Source organism: Lagopus muta, chromosome 4, assembly GCF_023343835.1.
Source record: "Lagopus muta isolate bLagMut1 chromosome 4, bLagMut1 primary, whole genome shotgun sequence".
In the NCBI taxonomy this organism is placed as follows: Eukaryota; Metazoa; Chordata; class Aves; order Galliformes; family Phasianidae; genus Lagopus; species Lagopus muta.
Window position 1 is genome coordinate 31,692,747 of NC_064436.1, and position 14,269 is coordinate 31,707,015.

At 39.9% G+C, this 14,269-nt stretch overlaps 1 protein-coding gene across 12 annotated transcripts in view; it reads right to left on the bottom strand.

Annotated features, from left to right (window-relative positions):
* Positions 1-14,269, bottom strand: part of EPHA5 (EPH receptor A5) — a 199,509-nt gene that overhangs the window by 177,138 nt on the left and 8,102 nt on the right. For 11 of the 12 annotated variants that reach the window (XM_048942711.1, XM_048942710.1, XM_048942707.1 and 8 more), the window contains exon 2: positions 7,882-7,946. In XM_048942711.1, coding sequence (XP_048798668.1) covers positions 7,882-7,946 — 65 coding nt within the window. Of the gene's footprint in view, positions 1-4,662; positions 4,683-7,881; positions 7,947-14,269 lie in introns of those variants that run through there. The other variant, XM_048942708.1, reaches the window with a different exon arrangement.

Genomic DNA, 14,269 nt, shown 5'->3' on the forward strand with positions numbered 1-14,269 from the left:
AAAAGCTTTCCTTATTATCTAGTAAGGTAGCTAATAGATCTTCAAAATGACCTCCTAACTTTTTACTGTCAAATTTTGCTGTCCAATACATAAAGCAACCACAAACAAAATAGCAGCTTCTGTTTTTATACACTTTTTTCAGGCATTCTACATTTTAAAATATTCACCTTCTAGATTAAAACTTACCATGTTTGTTTTTTTCCCTTTGAAGTTAGCACTCATTTTCTTTCATTCTTTCTAATCTGGCTTTCCTGAATGAGTACCATGAAAAGACAACCAATTGTCCTCATTATAAAAAGAGCAAAAACAAACACAAGACTGCAGCCTTGAATTTATTTACCCCCAAAAGCTATTAATCCGAATAAAAATATATGCCGTCAAAGGGGGGCAAGACCAAGGCCAACGCATTTTCAGTCATATAAACAGATTATGTGATTATACTGTAAGTACTCCAGTGATTTATATATAAATATATTAGGATATGAAGTAGTAAGTAGCATAAGTAACGTAGTACAAATCCATCAACATAAACTATAAAATCCTAATGCGTATTTTATAAACCCAGGGCTGCAGCACACATGTACTATAACGATAATTATTTTATTCTGCAAAATTTCAGACTCTTCATGACAGCACTATGTTTATACATTTTAATTGTACGGTTCCTAACTGTTGGATACCAATATTTCTGGAACCAGCACAAAAGTAGCAGAGAAAACAATGGTTTTAGAAGATAAAGCTCTTCAAAGCTCTTTTATCCCCAAACGTAATTCTTAGACACTGGAGGAAAAAAAAAGACTTTTTAGCATGAAAGGAGATTATTGTTTGCCCAACGAGCCTGTGTGGAGGAACCTAATGCTGACAACTGTATTTACAAAAAGATATACTGAAGGATCAACCTTCGATTCTTCTGTGGTGGATTTTCAAGACAAAGAGTGTAGTGCATAATTCTAGTAATACAGCTCTAACAGAGATAAAGATTTGTTTTATTCTTAATCTGCTAGCATTAATTTATTTTTACAGTATTTCAGGGTATGCCAGGCATTTTTGATCTCTTTTAATAAGGCCTATGTCTTGCCAGATGCTGCTATCTAGTAAAGGCTTGATTCATGCCAACAGCATATAAACTGAACAGCAGGTAGATAAGAGTCTAAAACAAAAAATTAAGAGCATGCACAAGTGGAGATTTAACTTCAGATAGGAAAGGAGACAAGGGAAAGGACATGCATAGAACAGCAAAGAGGTTCAATGAAAGCTATTCTACAGCATGAGGTGCTCTGATCTAGAAGAAGTTACATACCATTGGCAACATGTTGCAGACATTAGAAAAGCTCGTCTTAAATACAGGGTGTTGGATGAGTAAAGGCGCTTTATAAGCAGGGCAAGGAGGAAAAAACATCAGAAAGACAGATCTCACTCCGGACACATGCTTTCAATCCACTGCCATTTGTACGTAGAGCTGGAAGAGGTCAAAACAGATCATCTGTCTGTTCCTCCAGAAGGGATGAATACTGCTCATCCACAGCAACAGACAGCAGCCTGATCTGCTATCAGAGACCTCCCGGGAAGGAAATGCCTTATCTGCCTCAAAGCTGGAGCAGGACAAAGCACTTTCCATCAAATTTCAACTGAATCAGCTTAGCTGAAATAAATCCTGCTTTTCTTGTCCTTCCCATTGCAAACCTGAGCAATGGCATATTCCCTTCTCTGCATCCCTCAAGACTGTTACGAGCCAGTCCAACACTCACTGCTCCACCCACCTCTGTCAGCCTCTCCAAACAATGTGAACGTCTTATTTCTCCTACCAAATCTTTTAGATTTTGATTGGCATGTTCAAGCTCTGTGAAACAAATACAGCTCTAGAAGCACTGGCAGTGCTACTTACACAACAGACAAACCTACAGATTCCATCAGCAGTCAGCTGGCTGAACTCAGCTCTCAGAGTCCCTTTTCCCCTTTAACAACTTCGGGAGCTTTCAGTGTTTGAAACATGACCTCAAACGTAATTTAGTTTGATTACCACAAAGGTTCTGCATTATTCTGTCTTTTCTGACTCAAAGCTCAAGTTCTTTTGTTACAATTATGCTATAAAATGCAAACATGCATCTATCACACTGATATACTAAAAGAGGAAGAAAACATTACTATGGGATATGAGATGACTATATAAAAACATAAGAAACAAGGGGGACTTTCAAAGAGGACAGAAGCTAAGATAGATAGATAGATAGATAGATAGATAGATAGATTATATATATATATATATATATATATATATATAATATATATAAATATAAAAATATTTCATATTACCGTAAGGAATCTTAGGGGAAAACAATGCCCTCACATGTATTTTATCTCTCAACATCATCCCAGAAATTCGTTACGTAAAAATTGTCTATCTTGTATATAATGAAAAATGACCAGTACAGCTTTGGTTTGGATTACTTGAGCTTGCTTCAAATAATTTGCAGATGTAGACTATGTTTCTTTCTAACATCTATGTGAGCAGATGTATTTCCAAATAAACAGCCAAACACCAGGTTTTTCAGGAATCATTCATATATTTTTTCACCTGCTCAGGTATTACTTCAATCTCCAGCACGCTCCCTGCTGCAGTAAGAAATGTGTTGTAGTACGTATCCCTCTGCTTCCTCTTCTGTACTGGTCACAGCCGAGCAGCATTTGCAAGAGAAAACACAAGCTGCCAAAAAGTACTGCCCTGAAAATGCCAGTTGTAATCATAGCTACATGACACAGCTCAATGGTGCCAAGAATCCTCCTCCTCCTCTCATTCCCCCATCCCTCCCCTTTATTTTATTTCTAACCCCAAGGGCAAACGCTGCTTCCAATCTAGGATTCCCATATAAAATCTCTATCTGAACTGAGATCGACAGAGAAAAACATGAATGTATTCACAAAGCACGCTGAGTAATCTAAACTGCTGCTATTTTTAACTTCAAAGACGCACCCTAGGGTACCTGTCCTCAAAAGAATCAGCCGGAAATGCTGCTCACCACCCCCTCCAAAATAAATATAATAATAAAATAAAGCCTACTGAAATCCTACATAAGTGACAAGCAACTCGCAGAATCAGCGTGGCTGAATTTACTCCCCCTGCTTTCAGTATTTGGCCTTACTGTCCACCAAAAACAGGGCAACTGCTTTTCCTCTTGGAGTAAGTCAGCTATCGCTCTCATTTTCTGCAATGAATAAAGAATTACGAGCGATCCCAGCATCCTCTAACATCTCCACAGGATAAGATTCCTGCATGTTTATTTTCCTGTCTGAGCCTAAAAAAGCCCAGAACATGGAGCTGTGCAATGAGCCACAGCACATAGCCAATACTCCAAGGAGCAGAGAGCCTTCCTGTTCTGAGCTACAGGAAGTTCAAGGAAATCAATGGGAGGTGGAAGGCGCATAAGTAAAGCAGGTGTGCTCCAATTTGGCAAGAAAAAAAAATAACTTTTAAAAATAAATCCTGAAGGGAAAGATGATCTGAAGCAAATCAGCACTATCATAGCCACTGAAACATATCAGACATAACTGGTGAATAAATCAAGAATAAATCTAAAAAGCACTGATTTTAATTAGTAACTTTTGCAATTACATGCTTACTGTTAAAAGTGGTTGTGTTTTTACATAGTCAGACCAAGGCCGAACAGCACAGATTTACCTGGAGCTCTTTGTAGCCTCTACCCCAGATATGGCTTCGTGGGGAGCCAAAATGCATCCTGCAGAGCCTTCTGCTAAGTCAAAGGAGGAAAGGCAGCAATAGTCTACAGACACTGTCTGATCTGAGCCAGCTGTTTCTCACAGTACTTCCTGTTGATCCTTCTTCTGGGAGTCTCCATTTAACAAAAAAAGTATACTTAGCACAGTCAAATACAGGCAGTTTCTGAAGGTCAGACTAGGCCAGCATCACAGCCCCCTGTAATGCACACAAATCCCTGATATGCCCAGTTTTGGTAATTCTCCAAGTTAGTCTGGAGGTAAAAGAGGCTGTGGATGCTTGCTACAGAAGCATGTATTTTAATAAAGAGGGAGCCAAACATTTGTGATATTTCTGATATCACCTCTAGTAATTCCAACAACATTCTTCTGATTAAAGAAAACTTACACTGCAGAACAAAGTGGAAATCAACCCTCTGACCTATGATACACGATACATTCTCAACTCATGAGCTACAAAAAGAATAGCATTTCCATGCTGATCATGCACCACTGGCAGTGAGAAGGCCCCCTTTCTGAGCTCCATCACCACGCAAACCCCATGAGGCTTTGCTCATGCTTCAACAAACAGAACAGGCTTAAGAGCCACATGTGACTGCTGCAAGTTGCCAAACACCATGCTGCCAGGGAAGCCCTCCTGGGGTACCAAGAAGGCCATGCTACCAGGATTCATTAATTTAGGGCAGAGCAGCAGAATAAAGCATCTCCTCCTGTACAACATCTGGTTCCTTACAACATGTACATTTGGCCACATCACATTTCATTTTTGCTGGTTTCTCAATGCTTCACATACATAAATATACAAATTGTAATGCAATGGAAAGCACAGCAACAACAGCAGAGTAACAGGGTCCTAGGCTGCAGGAAGTGAGAGGGTTGCTCAAATTCAACAGCCAAGGAGTACAGAAATAAAGAAAATAAGGTGCTTACCTTCAGAAGGCATCAGATACACAGGGATCTCCAACAAGATAGCCTTGCTTCCATTGCCAAACCTTAAATGAGGTCTGGGAAGGGGTGGATTCTAGCACCACCCCTTCTGGTCACTCAGGTACATTGCATGCACCTGAGCTCCAGGTTCCCACCTTCCCATCAGGTGCCCAATCACTGTTTCAAGCCATGACTTAGCATTTCCACTACACAAATACACTCATGTGTGTGTATATAGTTTTTTCTTGCCTTCCATAATCACAGGCAAAATGAAACGCATGAAACCCAAAATGAAAGCATGAAAGAATTTCAGACACTGCCAAAACCCATACCAAATAAGCACCTAGCTAGGAAAGCTCTGCAGAGACAGCCCTGAAGCACTTCTCTCCCCTAAAGCCTGTTATTCCGAAGATTACCCGGTGCATGTTATTTTGCAGCAGTATTTTGCTGCTTTTTGCAGTCCCTGATCACACAGGGACTAAAGCAGATGAGGTGCTCTATTTGGAATTACAGCTATGAAACAGAAGTAGTTCTAAGCCTAATTTGTCTCCAGATTGGCCAATCAGTTTCCTTCCCCCATTGCTCCCTTCATCTTCCAAGGTAGAGTGCATTTTTCCATTGTGTTCAGCAAAAAATGAGGCGAGCAGCAGGCTAAATGAGTACAGCTTGATCTTTCTGGAGTGTGGAAAGACTTACAGCTTCAGTACACAAAATCCACCATAGTATGCATCTGAAACAAATCTAGAATATGACACTTACCATAAAGGATGTGCCAGAAGCATGTTCTTTTCATATGACTGAACCTCTTACATCACCATAATCTTTTGTTGTCTTTTTCTTTTTTTTTTTCCCTCCAAGAATAAACACAGAAGTTCTCAAAACTTCTCCCCTTCAACCCTTGTGATGCACTTACAACTTCTCCCGGGCACTCCTACAAAGCTACGAAGTCTAAATTGCTTACTTTCTTTGCATGAGGAATTCTGCTGTCAGTAATCTTCTACTTCTAGCAGATGTGGTTCTAAGAAAAACACTAATTTCCTTAAGATTCATAATGAAGATCAAGTGGAGAATTATCAAAACAAAATTGAAAGTTGCTTCAAAAGGCAACATATCCATAGTTGGAACTGCATCATCACTGCAATTGTTACCAAACAGTTTAAGTTACTAGACTTAAATATACACAACACATAGAGTTACATACTATCAGATTTCTGCTCCTTCCCTTGTTTGGAAGCTTTGCAGATATTTCAAATATTTTTGATGTTCTGAGAAAAATTAGGATAAGAATACCTCAAACAAACTTGCCTGCATTATTTCCAAACTACCTACCTCTTTGCAAATTCAAATAGTGAAGTAAGACTTAAAATATTTACACACGGTAGACCTTACATATATTTATTTCTAAATCGAGCCTATGTGAGTATGACTGCAGAACAGCTGACTGAGAGCAGATAAAGGGGTTAAAGAATTAGGTCTGGAAAGCTTTTTTTTTTTCCCCACTATTTATAAAACATTGCAAATATATTAGGCCAAAGGAGACAACTGGGCTAAGCTCATGGATTTTTATGGTCCCATGAAAACAAAGAAGATTAACAAGAGATTTCTGGAAATTCAAAAACCGACTGTCTGATTCATTTATTATCTGAGTTAGTTAAATCAAGAAAAAAAGCCTCCCAGTTGAGTCAGTAACCATTAACTTGGCATTCATGAGTGCACTACGGGTGCTGGTCAAAACCTCGGCTTTTAAATATAAAAAAAATTCTCTAAATAATAAAAAAGCAACTGAGTCTTATACATCGAATATTTAGCTTTTCATTTACTCATCTACATATACAGATCTGGATATACCCTGAATGCTTCAGGCTTACTTATTTCTCTGCTGACATTTCTGGAAGGACATGAGATTATGCAGCCACTGCTCATAGCCTAGGAAGAATACTGACAGATGTGCAAAAGGGAAAAAGTGGACATTAAGGAGTAAACAACAGAATCTTTGTAGTTTGACATAGCACCAACATAAGACTGTGCCTGCACATCTGGAACTAGTTATTCTGATGCCCACATATGCAAGGAGAACAAGTTCAATTCTCATCTTTAAAATCAAGAGAAAAAAATATATTGCAATCGACTTGGACAACAACATGATGTTGAACTGGCTTCAGGATGAACTAAGCTCCCCTCGTGCTTTTACATTTCTGCCATAACCAGGGTCTGCAAGCACCCAACTTGCCTTAGTGAGGCTGCCACTACTACCACCTTTTATCTGCACAAAATACGGGAAGCCAGACTGTAATTCAGTCTATAGTATTTATGCACAGGGTTGGCTATACTGTACAAACATTGCCACCGTGTTTTATGGGAGTCGAACTGGAGTGCAAGACAATTCTGCAGCCCATTTCACCTGGTACCTAAAACCCTGGTATACCACATTCCTGAGAACACAGCTACACAGCATTTCTATCTGAGGATACACCAGACATTGCTTCTGTATGACAGCAATTGACAGGAATACTCAACAGCGTGCAAGACTATCAAAGTTCTCTATTACAGTACAGCATCAAGGGTGCTCCAGCCAGAACAATTCCTGTGAATTTTGGTCATACAAGTCTGTCAGGCCAAGTGAACACATTGATGAGTATTAAAGTACCTGGACTCTGTAAGTATCTCTGGTATCAAATTAGGAAGCCAGGTTCCTTCAGCCCTCAGAACAGTTAATGGAAGGAACGTAGACCCTGCAAGATGCTTAAAACTCACCTCCTGTTCCAGAGTTATCAGCTGCCAAAATTTTATCTGGAGCCTGTGCAGCCCTCTTCATTTAAAGCTAACAGTAATGTTCCAAACCCTGTGTTTCAAAAGAAAATTTGTGGAAAACTGTTGTACATTTACCCCACATGCTCAAGTAAAGAACCAGAATTCATGGCTTAAATTTATATAATCTCATGGGTCTGTTGGTGAGGAGACAAGCGAGGGGATAAACTCACTTTTTTCTTTCTTTTTTTTTTTTTTTAATTAAAATATCTGTGGCTGGATCTACTGCATAAATAAATCAATCCCCCAGTTACACAGTTCCATTTTTCCAGTCCCAGCACGTTGTTTTATATATTTTTCCTTCCATTGCAGACAAATGACTCCAGGGAGTTTTTAAACCCAGTAGTCTATTTTCCGAATGGAAACAATTAGTGTAATTTGTGAGTGAAAAAGCAAACAATAACAGAGACTTACCCCATTTTTTGGGTAGGCTATCCATCCTAGATCCCCCATTACTGTGCGCGAGTCCAGTAAATTCACTGAAAGAAAGAAAAAAACTGGTAAGGTGAATGTCTTATAAATTTCAGTAAATATTTCATGATTTGGGTGGCTATGGTAAATAGGCTGTTTATAATTAACAAAGGAAGCTGGGTTTTTGTAAGACAAAGTAACAATGCAGTAACTCCTCTAACAATGAGATCATACCCTTTGAGATCTGCAACTGGAAGTTGCACACGTTCTAAATTTCTGCAAGATCCAGACTCTTGCATGAAGTTCTTTAAGACTGGTCTTTTTGGGAGGCAGGTAACTACATAAACTCTGTATAAGACATACAGAAGATACACACGTATTCCTTCTATGGTGGTAGTCTTCAGCATAATCAAGCCTTTTAGACAAACACAAAACAAGAAACAACATGCAGAGTACCCTAGTTATCACGGATTCAAGTTTTGAAGTACTTTATATGTAAGTATGGCAGTATTACAGTTAATAGGAATCTATTTTTTTTTTCTCCCTTGCATGTTGTTCCAAGACTCGACAACTTCACTTAACACACCCAAGGGATTGTCTTCTCCCCCTTCACCCAAAAATACAGTGGTTCTGTTAAGTCAGAAGCAATAGACAAACAATTAACATTAAAGTGCAATAAAAATTATCCTCAATCTTATAATATTTCCCCTCAAATTTCCTGAAATATTGAGTACGGAAGCATGAAATAATTAAAAAAAAATATATCCACACAGAGTTAAATCAGCTGAGGAAAAATACAGTAGCTTCTGGTGCTGAGCTTTCCAGTGTCATCTCCTGTTCTCAGGACTTCCAGTCTCCCAAATTAAGAACTTCCCTCTGAATCAATAGCTGTTACAGAGAAACTCAGTCTAAAAGGAGTCTACTTTGCAAAGCACAAAAATCCTTCAAACTGTAATTCTTGCTTTCCACAGTATATTTGCATAGCACAGCCTCATTTTTGCACCCATGTTCAGCCTAATAAGGAACCAATTTCCTCAAGTCTTCAATTCATGGTCTCCAATGTATGCATTGCTTAGAAATCCCACAGCAAGTCAAACTTCAAGACTTTCAAACTGAACATGAGCTATCCCAAGAGCAAGTTGGAAACAAGAGAAGGAGGATACATGCTCAGTCCTTTGGAAACAAGCCCATTTAGTTAAGTACATAAAAATTGGTAGAGAAAAAGAAATAGCATATACATACAAGCAGAAAAAATGGGAATATCAATTCTCAAATCTGGTATTCATCTAAGGTACATTTTCCATCTCTGCACAGACAAATACCAGTGTAAACCCAAGGCATACAGACCTCTACATCAGCACTGGTCACCCTACTGCAATGCACCATCAACAAAATCAGAACATTGCCAACCGATTACCTCAGACATCATAAATACAGTATTTAGAGAGTACCTGCTCACTGTGACAAGAAATAGACTCATCAAGTTCCTGTAATTGGCTTTCCACTTCAGAGTGTCTATTTTTCCCTAAAGAGTTAATGACCTAAACGTATAGAAGCACAAGAACTTAATAGCAAACCATGTTATGTACACAGAGGCACAAATAACAAAACTAGATATACATTATACTAAAATAGAAGTGATATTGTGATAAATTTTTCTCGTAATCATTGTAATACACTGAAAGCTGATGACTGCAGCTCATTGTACACAAAGACAGCCAAAACACAACAGGTAAGGAAATTTGTCCTCAGCCCTGGCGCCAGACGCTTAAAGAAGATACGTGGATATCTGCAGTGTATGCAATCATTAATCCAGCACGCTATCACAGAACACAGAGATTTTCTGCCTCATCTGGGTATTGTTTCTAGAACAGAAACCATGCTTGGGTGCTCAGAATGCTATGACATTCACCAGAAACAAAATTGAGCGATTTTACTGAAATACGTTCATCATAAGGAAGCAAAATTAGTTGGCTTTCCACGCCACAGCTTAAGTAAAATAAATGTATTGTTTTCATCCACCCTTACAGATGCCACCCAGTAACGGCCAGCTTTTGCCCTCCTGACATGTCTGCAGGTTATCTTCTATCCCTGCTTCGGCTGAAGTCAAAGATTCAGCACCCAAGTGCTCCTAATCCTACTGCATTTTCTCACTGAGATCACAAAGGTGATCTTAAAATATTCCTCAAAATAGGACACGTAACAAACATGTCCTATATTATAGCTGCAAACCATTTCAAAAAGGAGGAGAAACCTGCCAACAAAATGGCAGGTTACCCAAATTCCTCCTATTACAATCACTGTAATTAAACTGTGCATAAGAGTATATTCCTGTCATAAGATGCAATGGATGCAATACAAGTATTGATCTACACTGTACAACTTAATTAAAACTTATCCCAAAGATGCTACTAATGAATGTAATTAGATGGCATGTTTGATGCCACAAAGTTCTTCATGACATGCTAATTAAGCAAAAAGCAAGGAAAGTGCTTTTATTCAGACATCAGATCATAAAAAGAACACGATAAAAATAAATATTGTATTATCCAACAATGACAATTTTTAAATTGCTGTTATTAACTCCAATTTCAAAATAATTTTCTGCATATGAAAAGATAATATAATCCATTCAACTCTAACTCAAGTCAGTGGGAATTTTTCTATCGGTGAATCAGCCAACAGAGCTGAATACTAAATCTCCAGTTAGAAAAAAGACATTTCCTCTCTTTTTTCAATAGGATTCTAAACAGAGCAAAATAAATAGGAAGGGATGAGATGCACCTTTTGACAGGCACAGTGCAGTAACCTGAAATTCATGCCAAGAGAACAAAAGCCACCAGTGACGTTAAGTTGTAGGCTGCTCTGGATGGAGACTTGAAAAGCTCCCTGCATGAGGGGGCTTCTCAGTCACAGCATGCCCCACGGGCTTCTGCACAGAACTGCCTTCACAGTATATCTTCTAAAATACTGCACTGTATCGATTTGCTGAGGAATGTATTCAGCTAGTAGTCGCGCTAAATTGCCTGCAAAGACGGAAATGTTTTGCTTTGAGAATCCCAGAAATTCCTACATAAACAGAAATTACACCATTCCAACTAGACACAAGGCTTCTGCATTTTCCCCGTCAGCCCCCACCCAGCCGTTTCCAGGAAACGCATCATGTACTTGCACCACTGCCAGCATCCAAACGCACCCTGGTCCTGCCCCAGAGCTGGCTGGGGCCCTGCGGCCACATCCCAGGGAGGATCCCGCAAAGTGTTGACTGCAGGAGCACCCGCTCAAGGTGACGGTGTCAGCCTCCCCTCCTTCCCAACCCCGGCAGCAATGTTATTTTTGCTGAAATGGCTTTTGTTAAGAAACTGCAGATCGCTGAAACGGCTTTTAAGCAGATTGGCCAGGCTAGGAGAAAAACAGTGGGCAAATGGCAGGTAAAGTACATAGCTACGGTGTGTAAATTCTCTGCTAAAACAGTTTTTCCTCCGAAGAGTTGATGCCATCCTAATGAGATGCTTTCACCACTCATCATGCGAAGCTTTTCTGCACCTGAATAAAAATAGCCAAAAGTTCCTCTGGTTTGACCCACAACAGGATTAAAAAAAAAAAAAAAAAAAAAAAAAAAAAAAAAAAAGACTACAGATCTCCTCAGGAGCAGCAGAAGCAGTTCCTCCTCATCAAACCTGTGACAACCAGCAGCAGGTATTTGGCCACTACTGTCTAATTACCAAACGTTCTGATGACAGGAGGTGGTAATTCAGGAAAATCTGCAACGACGTGCTTAAGGCTCACATCCTTCAGGAGGGTCAACGCCAGCTCCTGTACAGCCTGGGAGTCCTGGGCATAGCACAGACCCATGCTCAGCAGCACTTGGGATGCAGGGGAGCTCATCTCCCTGAAGAAGGCTCTCCAGAAATTGCTAGCAACTCTGCTTACCCCAGCACCTTAAAAACTTCCAAAGGACCAGAACTCATTTATTCCCACTTCCTTTCCCTTCAGCATCAGCTAGATGTGTCTCAACAAGCAAGAAACCTCAGAGCCAATAAGTACACACTTAGCACCTGTATCTTTGCCAGAGAACTTGGAAGAGCCACATACATTGATTCAAAAATGTGTTTTGCTCATCTCCACCAGCCGTGCATCCATCCCACAAGCCCTAATTATTTCTAATGCTCAGTCAAGGGGAACACAAAACCACACAGATCTATATCATCATTAACTTCCATGCCTTCAGGGTAGGATAAATGATGATTAAGTCTAAAGTCACACCACAGCCTTTTTTCCTATTTTTTTAATACAGAATAATGGCTGAGGGAATTTGCATACACTCTTGTTCTCAGATAGACTGCTTACTACGGGTGAGCAATCAAGTTGGAACAAAACCAGAAGTGAACTAAACCTCTGCCCTGAACTCTAGGTGGTGAATTACTGCTGTCCTTTCACTCATGAATCTCTAATGGGAGACTGGATCCGACTTTTCATTCAGATGTCCTCATCACGCTCATCCAATAGGCATTTAGCAGTTTCACCATGACGCTGGGACCGTGGCTAGAAGGAAGCATAGAAATGCCAAAGCTGATAGCATTCAATGCTGACCTAAGCCAATGCACCTGCCCACACAGCAGAGCATCCCATCTGATGCAGCCACCTAGTACACAGTGCTGTGAGGCAGCATCAGATGGCACAGCTGAAAGCAGGGCAGTGCTATCACAATAGCACAAGGTCTGAGGCTGAAGCCACCAACTCATGACTTTAGTCACACCACCTAAGTGAGATGGTTTTTCTAGCTCTAGTCTGGTGCAAGATCAGCTGAAGCAGTTTCAATTGCTCTGTTTCAGTTTCAAAAGGGGAAAGAAGGCAACCTGAAAAACAAAAATCCCCCACCCGCAGGATAAAACATTGAGTGCTTCTCAACTTGCCAGCCACATCTCCTCCTGCCATTTTACTATCCAAGGATCTACCAGAAGAACATTCATGGCTCACACGAGACTATGAAAGACTTGACTCTTCTGGGCTGCAAGTCTTTGAGCCTACTGCCTGTTATTCCTTAGGCACCTCAAACTCATACCACTTGAAGGCAAAAGACTTACCACGTGGCGCAGCCTAATGAATTTATTAATGAGAAATCACTCTGGAACAGGCAAAACAGTTAAGATATCATGAAGTGACAGTTCATACTATGAAGCTGTAAAGCCATATCAATCTGCTTTTATTATTTCACTGAAACACAACAAGCAGGAGAGAAAAAAATATCCCTTTTGACCAAATCAATATCCCATCACAACATGAGCAAGAGTAAAGAAGCCTCCATGAATATTTCAAAACACCATAATTTTATAAGTAGGACATTTTAAAAGAAGAGCATTTGAAAGAAAGTGTTTTGGTTTTAAAAAAACTGAAACAAAACATTTAATACATTTGTTACAAATTCCACAAGAATCTGAGCACTGTTTTCAGTAACCCAAGTTTGAACTCCCCTATGAGAAAAGGTGCAGATCTAGTAAGTGCTCCTACATCCTCAAGGCTCTTCCTGAAGCTCCTGGCTTCCTCTGCACTGTACTCCATGGGACGTAGCCATCCACAGAAAGGTCAGAGCTAAATCAAGGTAACCCCAGCTCTGACCCAACACTCTGAGCTTGTGGGAGCAACTCCATTTAAAACAGTCGTGAGAAACTTCTCATGGGAATATTCACACGCTATAAATTAAACATGAGGTGAAATGCTCTGTTGGATGGGGGTCAAGGTGCGTGACAAGACCTCATCAGGAGGTCTCCTGAATAGCATCTCAAGCTCTCCACCAAACCTTGCACCTCCGCTCTCCTCCTCCTTCCCCCAGCCCAAGGCAGGGGTAGAGCTGCCAAACCCATCACCATTAGCAGAGCTTACGGTGATGTATGCAGCGTATCCTTATACTGCATACCTCCCCGTTCTTCCTCCTGCAAGCCTGGAGTTCACAGCACCACCAGGATACACTGACTGCAAAGGACTCTTCATCATCATGAGTCAAAGTTTTTCTGCTTCATAAATCTTTGCTTGTTTTATTGCAGTATTGTTGCCATTCATTTTCCAACTGCTTTCCCAGTTCTGCCAAATATTTCCTCAAAAAGTATAAATCCAAGGCGCTCCAATGACTGACAGTCAAAAATAATCCAAGATAGCAAAAACAAATGAAAAAAATAAACTCCTGTAAGAAATCAAAGTCACCAGGGAGCAGATGTTTTGTATTAATTAGCTACACCGAATTTGGACAAAAACAAGCAGGAAAGAACCTCAGAAATACTTCCAGCAGTGGAAACCAGCTACAGCAGAGTGCAAGCTGTAACAGTACCTATTATTTATAGCCCACTGGAGGAAGAAAAAAATACACTACTTAATGAACTTATATAAACTAATA